The sequence below is a fragment of the Leptopilina heterotoma genome, unplaced genomic scaffold (genome assembly GCF_015476425.1).
Source record: "Leptopilina heterotoma isolate Lh14 unplaced genomic scaffold, ASM1547642v1 Lhet_1, whole genome shotgun sequence".
Classification (NCBI taxonomy): domain Eukaryota; kingdom Metazoa; phylum Arthropoda; class Insecta; order Hymenoptera; family Figitidae; genus Leptopilina; species Leptopilina heterotoma.
Genome location: NW_025110812.1, coordinates 994,032 through 1,011,766, shown reverse-complemented (window position 1 = coordinate 1,011,766; position 17,735 = coordinate 994,032). Strand labels below are relative to the sequence as shown.

General features: G+C 26.1%; 1 protein-coding gene across 1 annotated transcript in view; it reads right to left on the bottom strand.

Moving 5' to 3' along the window:
* Window positions 1-16,771, bottom strand: part of LOC122513054 (unc-112-related protein-like) — a 93,591-nt gene extending 76,820 nt beyond the window's left edge. The window contains exon 1 of the mRNA XM_043629290.1: window positions 16,272-16,771. Within this exon, the coding sequence (XP_043485225.1) occupies window positions 16,272-16,413 (142 nt within the window). The 5' untranslated portion in view covers window positions 16,414-16,771. The remainder of the gene's footprint in view (window positions 1-16,271) is intronic.
* Window positions 16,772-17,735: the final 964 nt, after the last annotated feature.

Here is a 17,735-nt window from a genome sequence, read left to right as displayed (position 1 = left end):
TAAACAAATGAAGGAGAACAATTTTTTCAATCACATAAACAAGTTTTAGTTTATAAATTTCCCTGACAATTTATTGACATTAAAATTATTTTCTCTGAAAAAATTTTTTTACAGGAAAATATCAAAGTTTATAATACAGAAAATGAGTAAAATTTATGAAATTTAATATTTTCTAAAAATTAAAACTATGGAGATCGTTTCCAACATTTTAAATATGAATTTAAAAAATTGTAAATTATAGTTTATTAAAATTTATAAATAATAATTTATTCAATAATTTAAATCAATTCTAATTTGTAGCCTAATAAATAAATTTACTACTAAATAAAATAAATAATAATAATAATGCTATAAATAAAATAAATTTACATTTATTGGGAAGAAAAAAATGCACTATTAAGCACAAGAGCCAGGGAGAGGACACACAATGAGAGTGAGAGAGAAAAACGCGAACTTCTCAGTCACTCTCATTGTATCCCCATCCCAGTTCCTATAAGACTAACGGTTCCCCTGATTCGTTAGATTGAAATACCTTAAGAAGTAATTATCAAATATGATTGAAATATTACCGTCATTCGGATAGTAGGGTCAAATTGAAAAAGATATTCCGTAAAAGGGAAGATTTGGAACGTAATGAATATTGAAGAAAAGATAGAAATAGGGGTGAAATAAATAGTGGCGCAGATATATGGTTATTCGATCTCTGGACATTTTTCCACAATGTTTCACTCTAGTGCTTAAATATATGTGCATATAGTGTTCATGCACGATAAACGTTTGCACACGTAATTTGAAACCGCTTATATAGAAAATAATCCACACCAGAAGGAGACTCTTGGTTATGACTCAGACAAAAATACAAAAAAAATTTTTTATACATATTTGCAATTATTAAAAATTATTTTTCAGAACAAAAAAATTAAAATTTATATAATAATATACAATTATTAAAATTTTCTTTGAAGCTCGTCACAAATATGTAACAATAATAGTAATAGAAACATTAATAATTATAAATATTAAAAATAAAGAATGAAACAATCACATATAGATAATAAAGCCAAAAGAATATGAAATATAATTTTTTTTTATATATATTACGTGTAAAAGCGTGAGAACCTATTAATATTTTTTCCAATTCTGATCAATTAACGTAATCTCCAGGCAGGCAGGCAGGGCAGAATATAATACTTTTATAATCAGTTCGTGTGATGGAATAATAATCATAGATAAGCTTCCTATACATAAGCTTCTTATTTTCTCCGCGCGCGTAAACCAAGATTTGAATTTCAAAAAAATGCATTTTTTCGAATTATGTATAATTTTTTCGAATAATTGGATTTAAGATACAAAACTTAAATATTTTTTCCGCTCAATAAAGGATGCGGTAAAAAATTTCTATCAAAAAATGATTCTAAGATATATGAAATTTCTGTTTATCGAATTATTCAGACATCTGACATTAATATCGGAATTTCGATTAAATCTACAGGTGCATATATTAATTTTGCGACGCAATTTTTAAAATGAATCAAAATTATACCGTTTATGGGGAAAAAAAATTAAAAAATACACCGTTTAGGATTTATTTTTTTTTACACACACGCAATTATAATAGCGGCGCGTGTGAAAGAGGAATTTAAAAGATTATAGTGTAAAAAAGAAATTTCTTTCCATGCCTATAATTTGCAATAAATATAGAAATATTTCCGGGCTCACGAGGGATTAACGCAATGGAATGACAATCTTTAAAAGGTGAAAAAGAAACGTTCGCCAAGTACCGTAAGAGCGACCTTGTCTTGTAAAGGTAAAACGAGCCGGGTTGGTGTATAGACTACACACAATAAATGCCATCGAACCCCTTCCAATCTTTCAAAAGAAATACCCGAGGTCGTTGATTTCGAGACGGCAAAAAAAAAAAAATTATCGAGAAAAGAAAGAAAAAACTTTTTTTTTTAAATTAAAGAATTAAACAAAATTTTTAAAATTATTTATGATAAAAAAACTACATTATAGGTATTTGAACAATTTGAATCGATCTATCGGAAAATTATAACAAATAAATACCTCAAATTACACATTTTATCATTTTTATAAAACGAAAACATTTGGACAATGATTAAAATATATTTACTTCAAAGTTTCGAAATCTGATTTCCTCTTCAGAGAGTTTATCAAAAGTGCGCAATTTATTACAAAAGATTTTATTAAACGCGTATATTTCATATCAAAAGGATAAATTATATTTTAATTTCTATTTAGTGGAAGCGTAAAGAATTTGATATCCAACATTTTAAACAATTAAAAGTTGCATTTTAAAAAAATTTTTATAATTTTCTGTCAATAAGAAGTGATTTAGATAACATAACCTAAAATTTGAAACAAATTCTTCTAATGGGGATCAATTGGGATCCTCACAGCCAAACTTGGCCTGTAGAGTGCAGCACCACTATAAGATTTTATGGCGCAAAATTTTAATAAATATAAATTTATATTTATTTATTGGCATGGAATATTTATTTCTTTTATTTTTATTGAATCATTATTGAGTATAAAAAGTATAAAAAAAACTAATAAAATTTTACCTCAAAAACATTCAAAATGTGTTTACAATATTTTTAATACCTAACAGGCAACATAACCTCAATTTTTTATCTATACTCTTACGATACTCTGACTTGCAAAACCGTCTTTTTTCCTGTGACACAAAGTCCTTGCTTACGTAATTCAATTTTTAATTTTTCACAATTCCACAAAAAATATTTATTTACTTTGCCCACTTTTTTGTAAACCAATTGTGACTTTTCGCAAAATCAAAATTTAAGCGCTAGACGAATCTTGATATGGTGCTGCAATCTGAGATTAGCTTTACATATAATGATCTCCATTGCAAAAAAATTTTTATTTTTATTCAAATGCAAGTTTTAATTGTTTAAAATTTTGGAAATTAAATTGTTTAGGTATATTTTACTTTTTAGTTTTACAGGAGAAAAACTATTGAGTTTGTGTCACCGAGCAGTGCGACATGCCAACAAAGATTCCTGTGGTTGATATTCAATAGAGGGGAAGCCCTTCTGGAGTGACAGGTTTTACACTTTCGTCACAGGTGCCGCGCGCGTATTATTCTCAAGACCCGAATGTAGACGTTAAAAAATTTTCCATGTATATAAATCTTGTTATAAGCACATCCGGAAATCCGACAACGAGACCACACTTTGAAAATTACGGAAGTCTACCCTCGGAGAACGTGCTTCGAAAGAATAATTCAAAAATAACAGGAAGTTAAGAATATAAGTAAAATACTTATCAGTAACGAAATTTAAATTTCAGAAAAATTTGCTTTATTTTCAAATCACGTTTTTTCTTCATTACACCATTGTTACTTTCTCGTCTTTTGTTTTAATTAATTTCAAATTAATCTTGTTTTATTTAATTTTCAACTCTAATTGTTATACAAACAATTTATTTATTTTCTTCACTCTCTTTGTTATAATGTATATTTCTTCACTGCGTTCGAAACTGCGTTCACTCAAGAAACTTTTGCAAAATAATGGAAAATATAACAAATATAACAAAAAGTCGTAAAAGTACATCAAGAACCGTGAAACATTCCGACAGCTGAAAATTTAGACAAAAAAGTCAAAAAAAAAACGATGGTGAAGAAAAGTGGGTTCTGAAAATTTTTTTACGACTCAGAGAAGAATGAGAACTTTTCTCGATATAATCGAATTGGAAATTTATTAAACTTTTTTTTTTATTTCTCGCACGTCTTTTTTTTGAGAATACTGACACTAATTTTGTAAGGAGGGTTTTTTTTTCAATCAAAATGAAACGCTGAAGAAAATAGGGATGCAACTTGAAATTGAAAAATTCACCCTTGGCCGGATGCGGTCACATTATAAATGGTCCCCGACCTAATATAAATACATAGGTCGGGACCCCATTGTATGATAATCTCCTCTTCCAGACGTTGTGTCGACTAAATAGTGCATTGTAGATTTTCAAAACCAGTTTTACATAACGATAATGAAAAAAAAAAAATCTTATAAATATTGAGAAGTTGCAAAAAAAGATTTATTTTCTTATCAATAAATAATCGTTAAAAGAAAATAATTCACTTCAACACTAATTTAAAATTTTTTTTTATAAAAGTATATATGTGTCATTAAAATTGAAAATTCACAATTTAATGAAAGAAAAACAAGGTCTTATTGAAATTATAAACAATTGTGTAATACAGCAAAGCTAACAATATAAATTTAGAGCTGGAGGTTTGAAACTTGTTATGTAAGAAATTGTATAAATTACAAGATTTATCAATTAAAGATAACTATAACTTGTCGACATTAATTTAAAAAGAACTGTCTCTAATGAAAAAAAGTTGATTTGTCTTAATTTTGCTCCAGAAGCATATTTTTTATTTTTACTTATTTGTTATTTCTATTTAGAATTTTTATTTTTGGGGTTATGTTTACTTTAGTCGATTATATTTTCGTTCTTATTCTCCATTCTGGACAATTTTTACCAACGCCAAGTGAAGAAAAGACTAGTTTCTCTTTCATCACTTGACATAACCTAAAAAAAACAAGTAGTTACGTTTTTTTCTATTTTAAACATTTAACCGCAAATTTTCAATTTCTAAATTACATGTTACGTTATTTTCGCCAATTCGCCACGTAAATTATTTATTATTCTATGTAATCAATGTCAGGAACCAAGAATGACGCGTCACTCTCCAACCCTAGACTGCCGATGCGAAATATTATATTGTATATGAGATAATGGAAATTGAGCGAATTGGATAATGCGAGGGATAATGTTACAAGGAAATATTATCAATTTCATATCAGAAGGAGAAAGTGATATGTATCGAGAAGAGATCATAATAGTAATGGTAAGGTCTAGACTTCGGCATTACAATGTATGGAATATTATATCTATATACGGACATGTGTGACTTTAATTATCAACTTATCAAAGTTATTTTTTCTATCAAAAGTTAAGAAATTCATATTTTTCCTTTGGATCCGAAACAAAAGTCTCGACGAGCTATTAATTCGTCTATCCCTACTCTTTTTTCGGTTACCATCTGTCGGTAACCGTAAAGCGCGAAATTCAAATCTTGGAAATTATAATTTCTAAATTTTAATTTAAAACAAGCAAAAAAAGCATATCTCTGGTTGTGAAATAAAAAAAAGTGTTCTAGTTTCTTTTTAAACAATTCTGTTTGTATGGAACGATTGTTAGAAAATCAATGATCGATTTTCGATGTATTTCAGTATTTTTATCGTCACTGAGTTTATAGAAGACTTATAGTAAAATAGTTGTTTGCCCAGTAGATGCTCTCTTTGTGAGCCACGAACACATGATGGCCAAGAAAAGTTTATTTTAGCTCGTGCGGCGCTTCCTCTCTTCATATGTTTTTCACTTTGTCCTCTTCCCTTCAATTCTTCTTTTCAAAAACCAAAAGAATTGTAAGTTATAAAAATCGAATTCTTTTAGAATTTAGAAACTTTTATAGTCAAACGCCGAGGTTTTGATTGTAGGATAAAAATCCTAATGACCTTTCTCTATATTGATTCATCTTCAAAATGACTAGACTTTTCGGAGAAATACAAATAAAAGTATTTTAGAAAAAATACAATTAAATGTAGAAGAATTTTTTTTTTTTTGAAGTTTAAACCGTTCGTGACATGGAGACATTAGTCTTTCTATCCTTTCCCTTTTCAGGAAAAAATGTTTCCTTTCGTTCTGTAATTTCTGAAATGACGTCGTTTACGTTTTATATGGTGCTCACGTCATCCTACACATATATCGCGTGTGGAACTAAACTTCAAACACATTTATATATACGCATGGCGAACAACCTTGGGAGTACCTCTCTGTCAACCTCGATTCATAATTATGTTAATTTAACTTTCAACATATATTCGGAAAAACGTGAAATTAACACCGTTTTTATTAATTTTTATTAATTACTTTCGTTTACGCTAACATTATAAATTAGACTTGGAAATATGCTATTAAAGGCGTTAGTTATATTATATATTATTTATGAGAATTATTTTCTTTTCTTTTCTTTCCCTGTCCAATTAATGACTTAAGTTACGTAAGGTAAGTAACAGCGCCAAACAATGGGAGTGACAAAGAAGTTTACGTGTTTCTCTCTTGCTCCCATTACCCCCCACTCTTGACTACTTAGGGTCCATGCACAATAAATTCGCGTAAGTGACTCTATTCTTTCCGGTTTCTATCTCAAGTAGATAATTATAGTCCATGACGAAAATTTACATTTTTAAATAGCGCAACTTTTTCAAGGTAGTTTATGACATAAAGTTTGAAAGAAAATATATACTAAAAAGATCTCTGAAAATAGAAGCCTAAGTTCATTAATGACCTGTTTTAATGGCAACTTTTAAAAGCTTCTCGCTATTAGGATGGACTATTAAATTTTTTTGAAAAGTTGTAAAAATTTCTTATCTTTTCATTCTCTTGGGAATTTTAGTTTTCTTTTTTTAAAATGTAAAAAATATTTTTATAGTACTGCCCTTAATTGATCGAATGAAAGTATGCATGTCGAAAGTAAAATTAATTTTATACACTACAGGGTCCCTTGACGTACCTATTATGTAAGATTATGATTTAATAATTTTCCTCTGGTGAATGTTTTATCATCAGAGAGGAGGAAGAAACAGTTTCGGATATATAGACCTACATGAGAAGGAGGACCAGAAAACAGTTCGAGGTTTAAATTTAACTGATTATCGCAACACCCGACTATACACCCACATACATAAATATATATATATATATATATATATATATGTAAGAAGTTGCAGCTTCTCAATAACTTGAGAGCACAGTAGGTGTTTCTTAGGAAACTATATAGAAGAGAGCATGGAGAATTTCCCTTTTTGTGCATAAAGGGCCGACAGAAGAAATAAAAGTGAACTTTAAACGACCACGTGCCATTTCATGCTCGATTTTACCGATAATAATCGATCCCATTTTTGACTTGGCCATTTTATTACGGAAGCAGCTGCTATTACACTGAATGTAAAAATACCACTTAAAAATACAAATTCCCGGATTTATTTTAACTTGAAAGCATATAATATAGTTTGAGAAGAAAGAAAATTGGTTATTCATTTTAATATTTTGAAGCACTCTGCAAATTTTGGTAAACAATTTTGCAAAACATTTTATTTTCATTTATTTTGAATAAAAGTTGATAACCTTGTCGCTTGTCACTGAGCAAATATTTGATATTGACAAAATTTTTTTAATACTCTGGTAAACAAGATATTTAAAAAAATTGAGTAGAAAAAAACTTTATTTAATAACAGTAATTTTGTGATTCGCATTTTCTAGTTAATGAACAAAATAACAGGAATTAGAAATAATAACCGCGTTCTATGTTATTTAATATTGGTTCAATTTTCATATATAAGGCTTTTAGTGTGTAAAAAATGTTGAACAAATTAAAATACTTTTTAACTTTGCAAGTGAACAAAAATATTTTCTAAATAGTAAAACTAAATGAAAAATTATAATTATATTAATTCAAATAGTGCCACTGAATTTTACATTATCAATTAGTTTCTTCTCTTTTGAATCAAAAATATAAAATAAAAAAAATATTATTATATTTGTGTCGTAAAACTGCTCAGTGTGTTAAAATGATAATAGAAAAATTAAATTAATTAATAAAAATTGATAAATAGATGAGAACAAAAATAGAAATGAAATTAAAAAAAAATAAAATGGAATTAAAATATGAGAAAACCTAACCAAGAGATAAGAGATAATCCATTATTAATAACAATTGAATAAATAAAAACAACACAAAATAAATAAACGATCAACATTTTCCAAAAATTTACACTGAATAGACCACTAAAATATTGAGTAAGAAAAATAAATTAAATATGTGAAAACTGACGATAAACACTTGTTCATATTTAATATTCTAAATTAACCGTCACTTCTAAATTAATGATTCATCATTCTAATCATAAATAATTTTGGATTACAATAATTAAAGTAGATTCTATGTCTGAGAAAAGAAACATACGTGTTTCATTGTCCATAGACTAAAAAATATATAGAGTCGGACCTCAGAATGTTCTGGGTTAAGAAGTTAATTAACTGAATATCGTATTGTTTTGGAAAACATAACTTTTGATCGTTAAATGGTTTTTTAAACATAATTATTTACATTCTTCTAACTTTTACTTATCGTTAATGGAAAAAACATGAATTTTCTTTTAATTTGATTATTTTAAAGTAGACTTAATTATAGAAACTGAATAAAACTATTTAGAACATTTTCTAATAAGTATAGGTGTTTTATTTTATTATTATTTATTTATTTTATTTTTATTTAATTTTAAATTATTATCAGAATTATATAATTTTGGATCAAACATGTAGAAATTTATAAAACTATTACAAATTATTATTCATTAATTTTATTTTTATTTAATTTTAAATTATTATCAGAATTATATAATTTTGGATCAAAAATGTAGAAATTTATAAAAATATTACAAATTATTATTTATTTTTTTATTATTTATTAATTTTATTTAATTTTAAATTATTATCAGAATTATATAATTTTAGATCAAAAATGTAGAAATTTATAAAACTATTACAAATTATTATTTATTTTTTTATTATTTATTAATTTTATTTAATTTTAAATTATTATCAGAATTATATAATTTTAGATCAAAAATGTAGAAATTTATAAAACTATTACAAATTATTATTCATTAATTTTATTTTTATTTAATTTTAAATTATTATCAGAATTATATAATTTTGGATCAAAAATGTAGAAATTTATAAAAATATTACAAATTATTATTTATTTTTTATTATTTATTAATTTTATTTAATTTTAAATTATTATCAGAATTATATAATTTTGGATCAAAAATGTAAAAATTTATAATAATATTACAAATTATTATTAATTAATTTTACTTTTATTTAATTTTAAATTATTATCAGAATTATATAATCTTGGATCAAAAATGCAGAAATTTATAAAAATATTCCAAATTATTATAATTATTATTTATTTATTATTATTATTGAGGTAATAATTTTACTTTTATTTCATTTTAAATTATTGTCAGAATTATATAATTTTGGATCAAAAATGTAAAAATTTATAAAATCATTACAAATTAATTTAAATTTTATTTAATTTTAAATTATTATCAGAATTATATAATCTTGGATCAAATATGTAGAAATTTATAAAAATATTACATATTAAGGGCATTTGAACCATTATGACGTCACAATGTGTGCAAAGCATGAGTTTTAAAATTGTGACGTCATAATGGTTCAAATGCCCTTAATATTAATTAATTTTAATTTTATTTAATTTTAAATTATTATCAGAATTATATAATCTTGGATCAAAAATGTAGAAATTTATAAAAATATTACAAATTATTATTTTTATTTATTTATTATTATTATTGATTAATTTTATTTTTATTTAATTTTAAATTATTATCAGAATTATATAGTTTTGGATCAAAAATGTTAAAATTTATAAAACTATTACAAATTATTATCCCGTGTGGAAATTGAATCTGGGCGCTAGACGTGCTATCTGCTATGTCCGGGGAACCCCACTAAAAGCTAGCCCCTGACCAGAAACCTATCTCTGTCATGGCTAACTCGGGCTATTTCCACATGGGATTATTTATTTATTATTATTTTATTATCAGAATTATATAATTTTGGATCAAAAATGTAGAAATTTATAAAAATATTCCAAATTATGATTATTTATTTATTTATTATTATTTATTAATTTTGTTTTTATTTAATTTTAAATTATTATCAGAATTATATAATTTTGGATCAAAAATGTAGAAATCTATAAAAATATTCCAAATTATTATTAATTATTTTATTTTTATGTAATTTTAAATTATTATCAGAATTATATAATTTTGGATCAACAATGTAGAAATTTATAAAAATAGTACAAATTATTATTCATCAATTTTATTTTTATTTAATTTTAAATTATTATCAGAATTATATAATCTTGGATCAAAATGTAGAAATTTATAAAAATATTACAAATTATTATAATTATTATTTATTTATTATTATTATTTATTAATTTTATTTAATTTTAAATTATTATCAGAATTATATAATTTTGGATTAAAAATGTTAAAATTTATAAAACTATTACAAATTATTATCCCGTGTGGAAATTGAATCTGGGCGCTAGCCGTGTTATCTGCTATGTCCGGGGAGCCACACTAAAAGCTAGCCCATGACCAGAAACCTATATCTGTCATGGCTAACTCGCGCTATTTCCACATGGGATTATTTATTTCTTATTATTTTATTTTATTATCAGAATTATATAATTTTGGATCAAAAATGTAGAAATTTATAAAAATATTACAAATTATTATTAATTAATTTTACTTTTATTTAATTTTAAATTATTATCAGAATTATATAATCTTGGATCAAAAATGCAGAAATTTATTAAAATATTACAAATTATTATTATTTATTTATTATTATTTAGGTATTAATTTTACTTTTATTTAATTTTAAATTATTATCAGAATTATATAATTTTGGATCAAAAATGTAGAAATTTATAAAAATATTACAAATTATTGTTAATTATTTTATTTTTATTTAATTTTAAATTATTATCAGAATTATATAATTTTGGATCAAAAATGTAATAACTTCAAATCCTGAGTCTGATTCACAAATTAATATTTTCAAAGAAATGGACCAGGATTTAGAATTTCTAAGGACAATTGGCCATAACATAAATATATAAATTTAACATTTCGGTAATACGTACATACAATTTTGACTAAATTTAATAGAATTTTTTCGGGATTAATAGTATTCGGTAAAAAAGCATTCGGTTTAATGGCGTTCGGTAAATTTGACATTCGGTAAATTAAACATTCGGTAAAATTACTGTTCGGTAAAATTGATTCGGGGAAATGTCCGGGAACGCCTCTACACTGATTTTAATAATGGAAATGTTACGATGATGCATAATGTAGAAGAAAGCCATGCACATTACATTACCCATTTACATTAATGTATAAATTTTACTTTATCAAATTATCTCAAATGTAAAAAGTGTGTGTAGATGAGAACTTTGAATTATATTCCATCGCCAACATTTTTGTTATATGTAGAAAAATTCCCCGCCGATCTAGAGATTGTCCATTTCCAAATTGACTGTATATGTATCAAACAGCAGATGAAATTTATGACTTGAATTTTTTATCACAATTTTAGCAGAGAGGGGTCAAAGACTAAGCGCCTTATTATTTATACTCCGGAGGGCAAACACTGGTCAAGTCTACTCTCTCGACTCAATATATTTACTTCTCGTATATATAAATATAAAATCGGGAATATTATATATATAGTGCTTATATAGTATATAGAAAATAGTATATATATACAATATCTCGAGACTCAGTGCAAGCGTAAATCGAATAGAAAGTAAGAGGACTCATTGATCATTTATAATCTTCAACAAGAGACAAAGTACCAATCGTTTTGATGCGAGACACACATAAAAGGAGTTACTATATTATTTCTTCCACTGTTCATTAAATATTTTACACCAGTATTTTTATAATAGTTTTCTATATATGTGTACGAGAAACGTATTCTTTCATTATATATACTGGGTGGCAAATCAAACAAGAATCAGGTTCTCACGTGGGCGAATCGAGCGTGTCCTGATTTGCGAGATAATCTTATAGCAAAACCTGCGATTCCCTAGTCACGAGGGATTTATCAAACGAGTTTATCTCAGGCAAAAATATCGCTTTTCTGCTAAAGTTGATCACTTAATTTACCTCGGAGTTTTTCAAGGCAATAGATAAATGAAAAAAAATACATCTTCCTACTTACTTATCTTTAAAGGAGGAAAAAATATCCATCTTTCAACATTTTTAACGATCTCTTAATAGCGGTGTGTCATTAGGTGTCATGGCGCCGATATTTATCCGATTTCAAGAATTATTCTCATAAATACTTATCAAAAATGATGATCGTGAGATATTCCAAAATATTTTTATACCAAATTGAAGAAAAGGAAAAATTTAACTTTTAAACAAAATTTTTCTCGCCCCTCATATATAAAGAGTAAAGATCAGAGGAATTTGATCAGTTACATCGTTTCCTTGGGTGAAACTAGTCTAACCATCCAGTTTTTCCACTTTACACGCACTTCGCGGACTTCTTTGCGAGTGACTTGAAATTGCAACTCTGCAATAGAAACACATATATACACAGCTCATCCAAATCGGTAGCGCGACGATCAGGAATTTTTCAGGTCGCGTTCCAAGTTCCAACGAGACACAACTCTCAAATCCCGCAACTTGTTGCTTCAACCTGATATAACAAACCATTTGCGATATATCACCGCAAGGCCTTATTTACAACCTTATAACGTGATTGATGTCAGTACTTAAGATTTATATCTGGCGCTAAAAAATCTCACTTATATACAAAATAATAAAAGAAACCAAGCTCCTTGAATCCCCATCACCCCCACAAAAATATTAAAAAAAAAAAATTATTAAATTTTTTGTCGATGTTTTTATAATGAATTATTTACTGTATTATAACCATCAATTCAATAATTTCTTATTCACAGATAACGATATTCACTTTAGTTCCCAACCCTGAAAATAGGTTTCGACTCTATAACATTTTTTAGTCTATGGTCAATAAACATATGCTTGCATTTCCAGAAAGAGAATCAGATTCAATTATTGTAATCCAAAAATATCTATAATTACAGACTTGAATCTTCAATTTCAATATGACGAATGAGCAGTAATGTAAAAAATGAACAAATGTTTATTATTATTTTTCCTCTAAAATAAAAGAATATTGAAACATTTTCATCAATAAATAAAATAATTCAAGGTTTTCGTGTTCGTCTTTAATGATGAATGAGAATTGAAAACATTTCTTTATAGCAAATAATAATTGTAAAGTATTATTAATACTATAAATAATTCCTTTCCTATAATTAATACTATAAATAATTGTTAACTACAAATATTGTAGCTATAATAATTAATTTATTATTTTGCGAATCATTAAAACATTCATTTTACTTACTTCCCAACCCTGTTAACATTATGAGTCTGGCTATAATATTTTTTTAGTCTATGGTCAATATTAAAACATGTTAGATAGAGAATCTAAAGATTCTATGTTAGATAAATAATAGGAAATTTCTCATATATAGAATCAGATTCAATTATTGTAATCCGAAAGCAGAATGATAAATCATTAATTTAAATATGACGATTAAAATTGAATATTAAAAATTAACAAGTATTTATCACTATAGTTTTATCTAAAAATCTGAAAACCGTAAGAGTCATATCTTTAATGATAAATAAAAATTAGATGAATATACACGCAAATATAAAATATATTCAAAATATATTCAAGTTACATTGTGCAAAACAATACGATATTCGGTTAATTAACTTCCCAACCCTGAAAGTAGATAAGTATTTTACATTGTCCGACTCTATATTTTTTATAGTCTATGGTCAATAAACAAATATTCTACTTTAATCAAGGAAAGAATTAAATTTAATTATTGTAATCCATAATATTTAAAATTGGAGCAATGAATCATTAATTTAAAAGTGACGAATAAATAGAAATATTGAAAATAAACAAGTGTTTGTCGTTAGTTTTGATAAAAAATAAAGGAAATACTTCAAACAAAAATCTCTCTTATGTACAAAAAATAAGACGAATAAGAAAGTTCTGATGAGAAAAATGTCATCCAATTTTTCTCAACGCCTTTTATTGAATTTGTTTTTATGGTCAAATATATAGAATACTTAAAGTTACGATTATTCTGCATTAAATTCGTCTAGACAATGTAATTATAAGTATTAATCATTGCTTAGAAACTATAAATGGATTTCGTGAACCCTATGGTTCACGATAATCGAAAATCGATAATCGAAAATTAAACAAATGTTACATAATTAGAAAAATAATCATTGCAAACTTCATCTATAATTAATTAATTATAGATAATTATATAATTAATTATATATTAATTAACTAATTACTTTAATAATTGTAAATTAATTACTATTAATTAGTTAAATTATAATTATTTTATTTAGCACAAACTATTTATTGGAAAGTTTTTTATTTTACAAAGCGTTACAGTACTCATTTTACTCGCTTTCTAACTATGAAAATAATTGTATATTTACACTTTGAGTTCTGACTCTAAATTACTATTTAGTCTATGGACAATAAAACACATGATTTTTTTCTCAGAGAGAGAATCTGATTTAATTATTGTAATCCAAAACTCCAAAAGTACTTATGATTAGAGTAATGAATCATTAATTTAGAAGTGACGGTTATTTTAGAATATTACATATGAACAAGTGTTTATCGTCAGTTTTTCTTGAAAAATGCTCTAACTAAATATCTCATTTATATTATTAATGAATTTATTCAGAAGCTTTATTTTGCAAAACGTGACAATATTTATTTTACTTACTTCCCAACCCTGAAAATTGATGCGTTTTTTACACTATGAATTCTGACTCTATATTTCTTTGTTTATGGTCATTATAACGACAATGTTGCTTTTCTCAGCTGGAGAATAAGATTCAGTTATTCTAATCCAAAAGTATTTAGCATTAGAGTAAAGAATCGTTAATTTAGAAGTGACGGTTAATTTAGAATATTAAATATAAACCAGTGTTTATCGACAGTTTTTCTTCGAATAAAGAAAATTTTGATCTTAAAGCTCAAGACAGTTTTCTATTTAAAAAGTAGATTTTATTCAATATCATAGTGGTTTTATTCAGTGTAAATTGTTGGAAAATGTTGATCGTTTATTTATCTTGTGTTGTTCTTATTTATTCAATTGTTATTAATAATGGATTATTAAGCCATCAGACCAAAGAAAACATCAACCATCTTTTAATTAATAATTGTATCTTTCCTCTTGTTTCTAACTCCAAACTCTTTTCAAAGTTTGGTTATACTTTAATTCCTTCGACTTTTAATATAAAACACTTTATTTATTGACTCCCTGAAGAGGAAATCGTATTGATTTCGAAACGTGGGAGAATTTTATATTAAAAACAATTCATTAATTTTATTACCAACTGTTTTAATAATCTTATTTTTAATTAACATGGGTACTAATTGTAGATTTGAACTTTAAACTCGTTTTTCTCTAAATTAGTAGAATTTCTTTTTCTAAATTAATTTAGTGCCATATTAATTTAATTCTAAATTAATTTAGGGCCATATTAATTTAATTCTAAATTAGGTTTTTGACACTTCTAATTTTGAATCTCTTTAACTTCGCTATAATAATTAAATGTGATCCGCTTCGATGAAAGGTCCTTAAGAAGCAGGGACCAAATTAATTTTTCCAAATTAAATATTTTCTATAAAAATTATTCCAATTCCTCAAATAAATAATTAATAAAATAATTATAAAATATTATTTTTGATAAACTTTAAGCAGTGAAAAGGAAAAATTCTCGCCTTTAACAATGTTTAGTTCGCGAATAACGATTCTTTGAAGAAATTCAAAAGAAAAAAAGCGGTGATAAGATATTCCTTTGTTTCCCGGAAGTCAATACAATACGTGTTGATCGAGTGCACGTGTACCGGTCCGGTTGAGTGCGAAATTTATCCCTAAGGGTCCACTGACCTGAAGACATCAGAATCCGCTTTCCAATATTCAGCTCTCGGGATGTAGGAAAACAATTTCTTTAAAACGAAAACCTTGAACTTGACCACCAACGATGAATATCTTTTTTTTTAAAAAGACCCTTGAAAACACACTTTCAAGATAAGGGCATACCATTGAAAATGTATTTCTGTTTCCTGTTTTTTTTACGAAATCTTTTTCTCTTATGAGAATATTGTTTCTAAGACTGTACAGCAAATAAAAAAATAATTTCCTTCTGTTTACTTTATTTTTGAGAGGCACTTAAAGAAGTTATAATTTTTTTCAAGATAAATTTATATCTTAAGAAATTAAAAAAAAATATCGCCTGTTGGTGTTCCGGGAAACAAAAACGTCACGATAAACAAATGAGTGGAATTCGCGCGCGCCACAAAACGACGAAGAAATAACAAAGCAAACCTAACCTATAGAAAGAAGAAAAAAGAAATGCATGCAGATTTAATTTAATCAGAGGAAAACTCACCGAGATCTTCGACGAGACGAAGCATGACACCCCCGATGTGAAGTTCGCCCTTGACACGAAGGCTCCTCTCGACCTGCAGGTCCGTGACGTAAACTCGCAGCACCCAGCTGCCATCCACCTCAAGTCCATCGGAATAATACATCCTTCCGTTTTATTTTAATTATTTTTACCCTCTACTGAGTCACCACCAAAATAAACAATCTCCTCACTTCCGCTTTTTAATAACTTTCGAAAACTTTTAAAAAAAAACATAAAAAAAAGTCTCCCCTCAAGTATAATTTAACGAACTCGTAACATTTTTCACCGGCACTTTTTCGCGCCCTTTTTTTTGCGAAAAGAGAAGTCAATTTTTATTCTCAACCAATTGGTTTTAAATAAATAAAACGTTACATGGAGAAATTTTATTTGCCGAGGGTTTAATGTACCGTTCTTACAATGTCTCACGAATATAAAATGTTTACCTTACGGTTGCGGCACGAATACTGAAATCAACACTGAAATACTTTGGAGTTCGGCGCCGTTCACGAGTTTCGTAAGTCATCGGCTTTTCTCGGCTAAACGCGGCTTTTACACTCTTAGGTGCGTGACAAGTGATCAATTCCCCCCCGACAGTCGATAAGGTAGAACTTTATTTAAAATTTCAATTCTAATAATTAGATCGCAACAAAATTGTATCAAAAATTCTATAATTTTATACGGTAATTGTAAAAAATTAATTCTTAAGAAAAAGAACATTTTTTCCTTCTATTTTTAAATTTTTACTATAGTCGATAAAACAGATCAAGTAAAATATTTAAAATATTAAGCAAATTATTAACTCCTATGATTATAAAATTGAATGATATTTTTCGAAGTTGCAAAATTGTACACCTAAAGTTAATTAAATTGTTTGAAAAAATAATTATTTTCTATGTTGACTTTAAAAATTTGCAAAAATTATTTTTTTAACACTAATTACGGCCCTGAATTTCGCTCAGAATAGAAATCATTTCTTTTTCCTCTTTCAACTTGTTTGTTTCGGCTTCTCTCCCTCTTACCTAAGCGAAATGAACATATGAACGAATCTCCCCTCTTGTGAATTGTTTCGAAAAAAACAATAAAAATTCTAAAATCATCTTAATTACGTCATTGATGTTTAATTTTCTTTTTATAGCCGATAAAATACTATAAATAACATTATCCCACATTTTAAGATTTTTAAAAATATTTTTTTAAAAAATAATGCCAAATAATTCAATTAACATAAAATTATAATAATAAACAAATAATAATAACAGATCAATTTTAATTATTGTATAAATCTTTATAAACAATAATTAATTATTTCCGGACGAAGGTTTTTTTAAAATTTATTTTCATTTATTCGCTTTACTTATCTTTATTATTTTAAATTTTTGCTTTTATATATTAACAAACAATGAAAAAATTTAAAACTTTTTAATTATAAATGTATAATTGTTCATA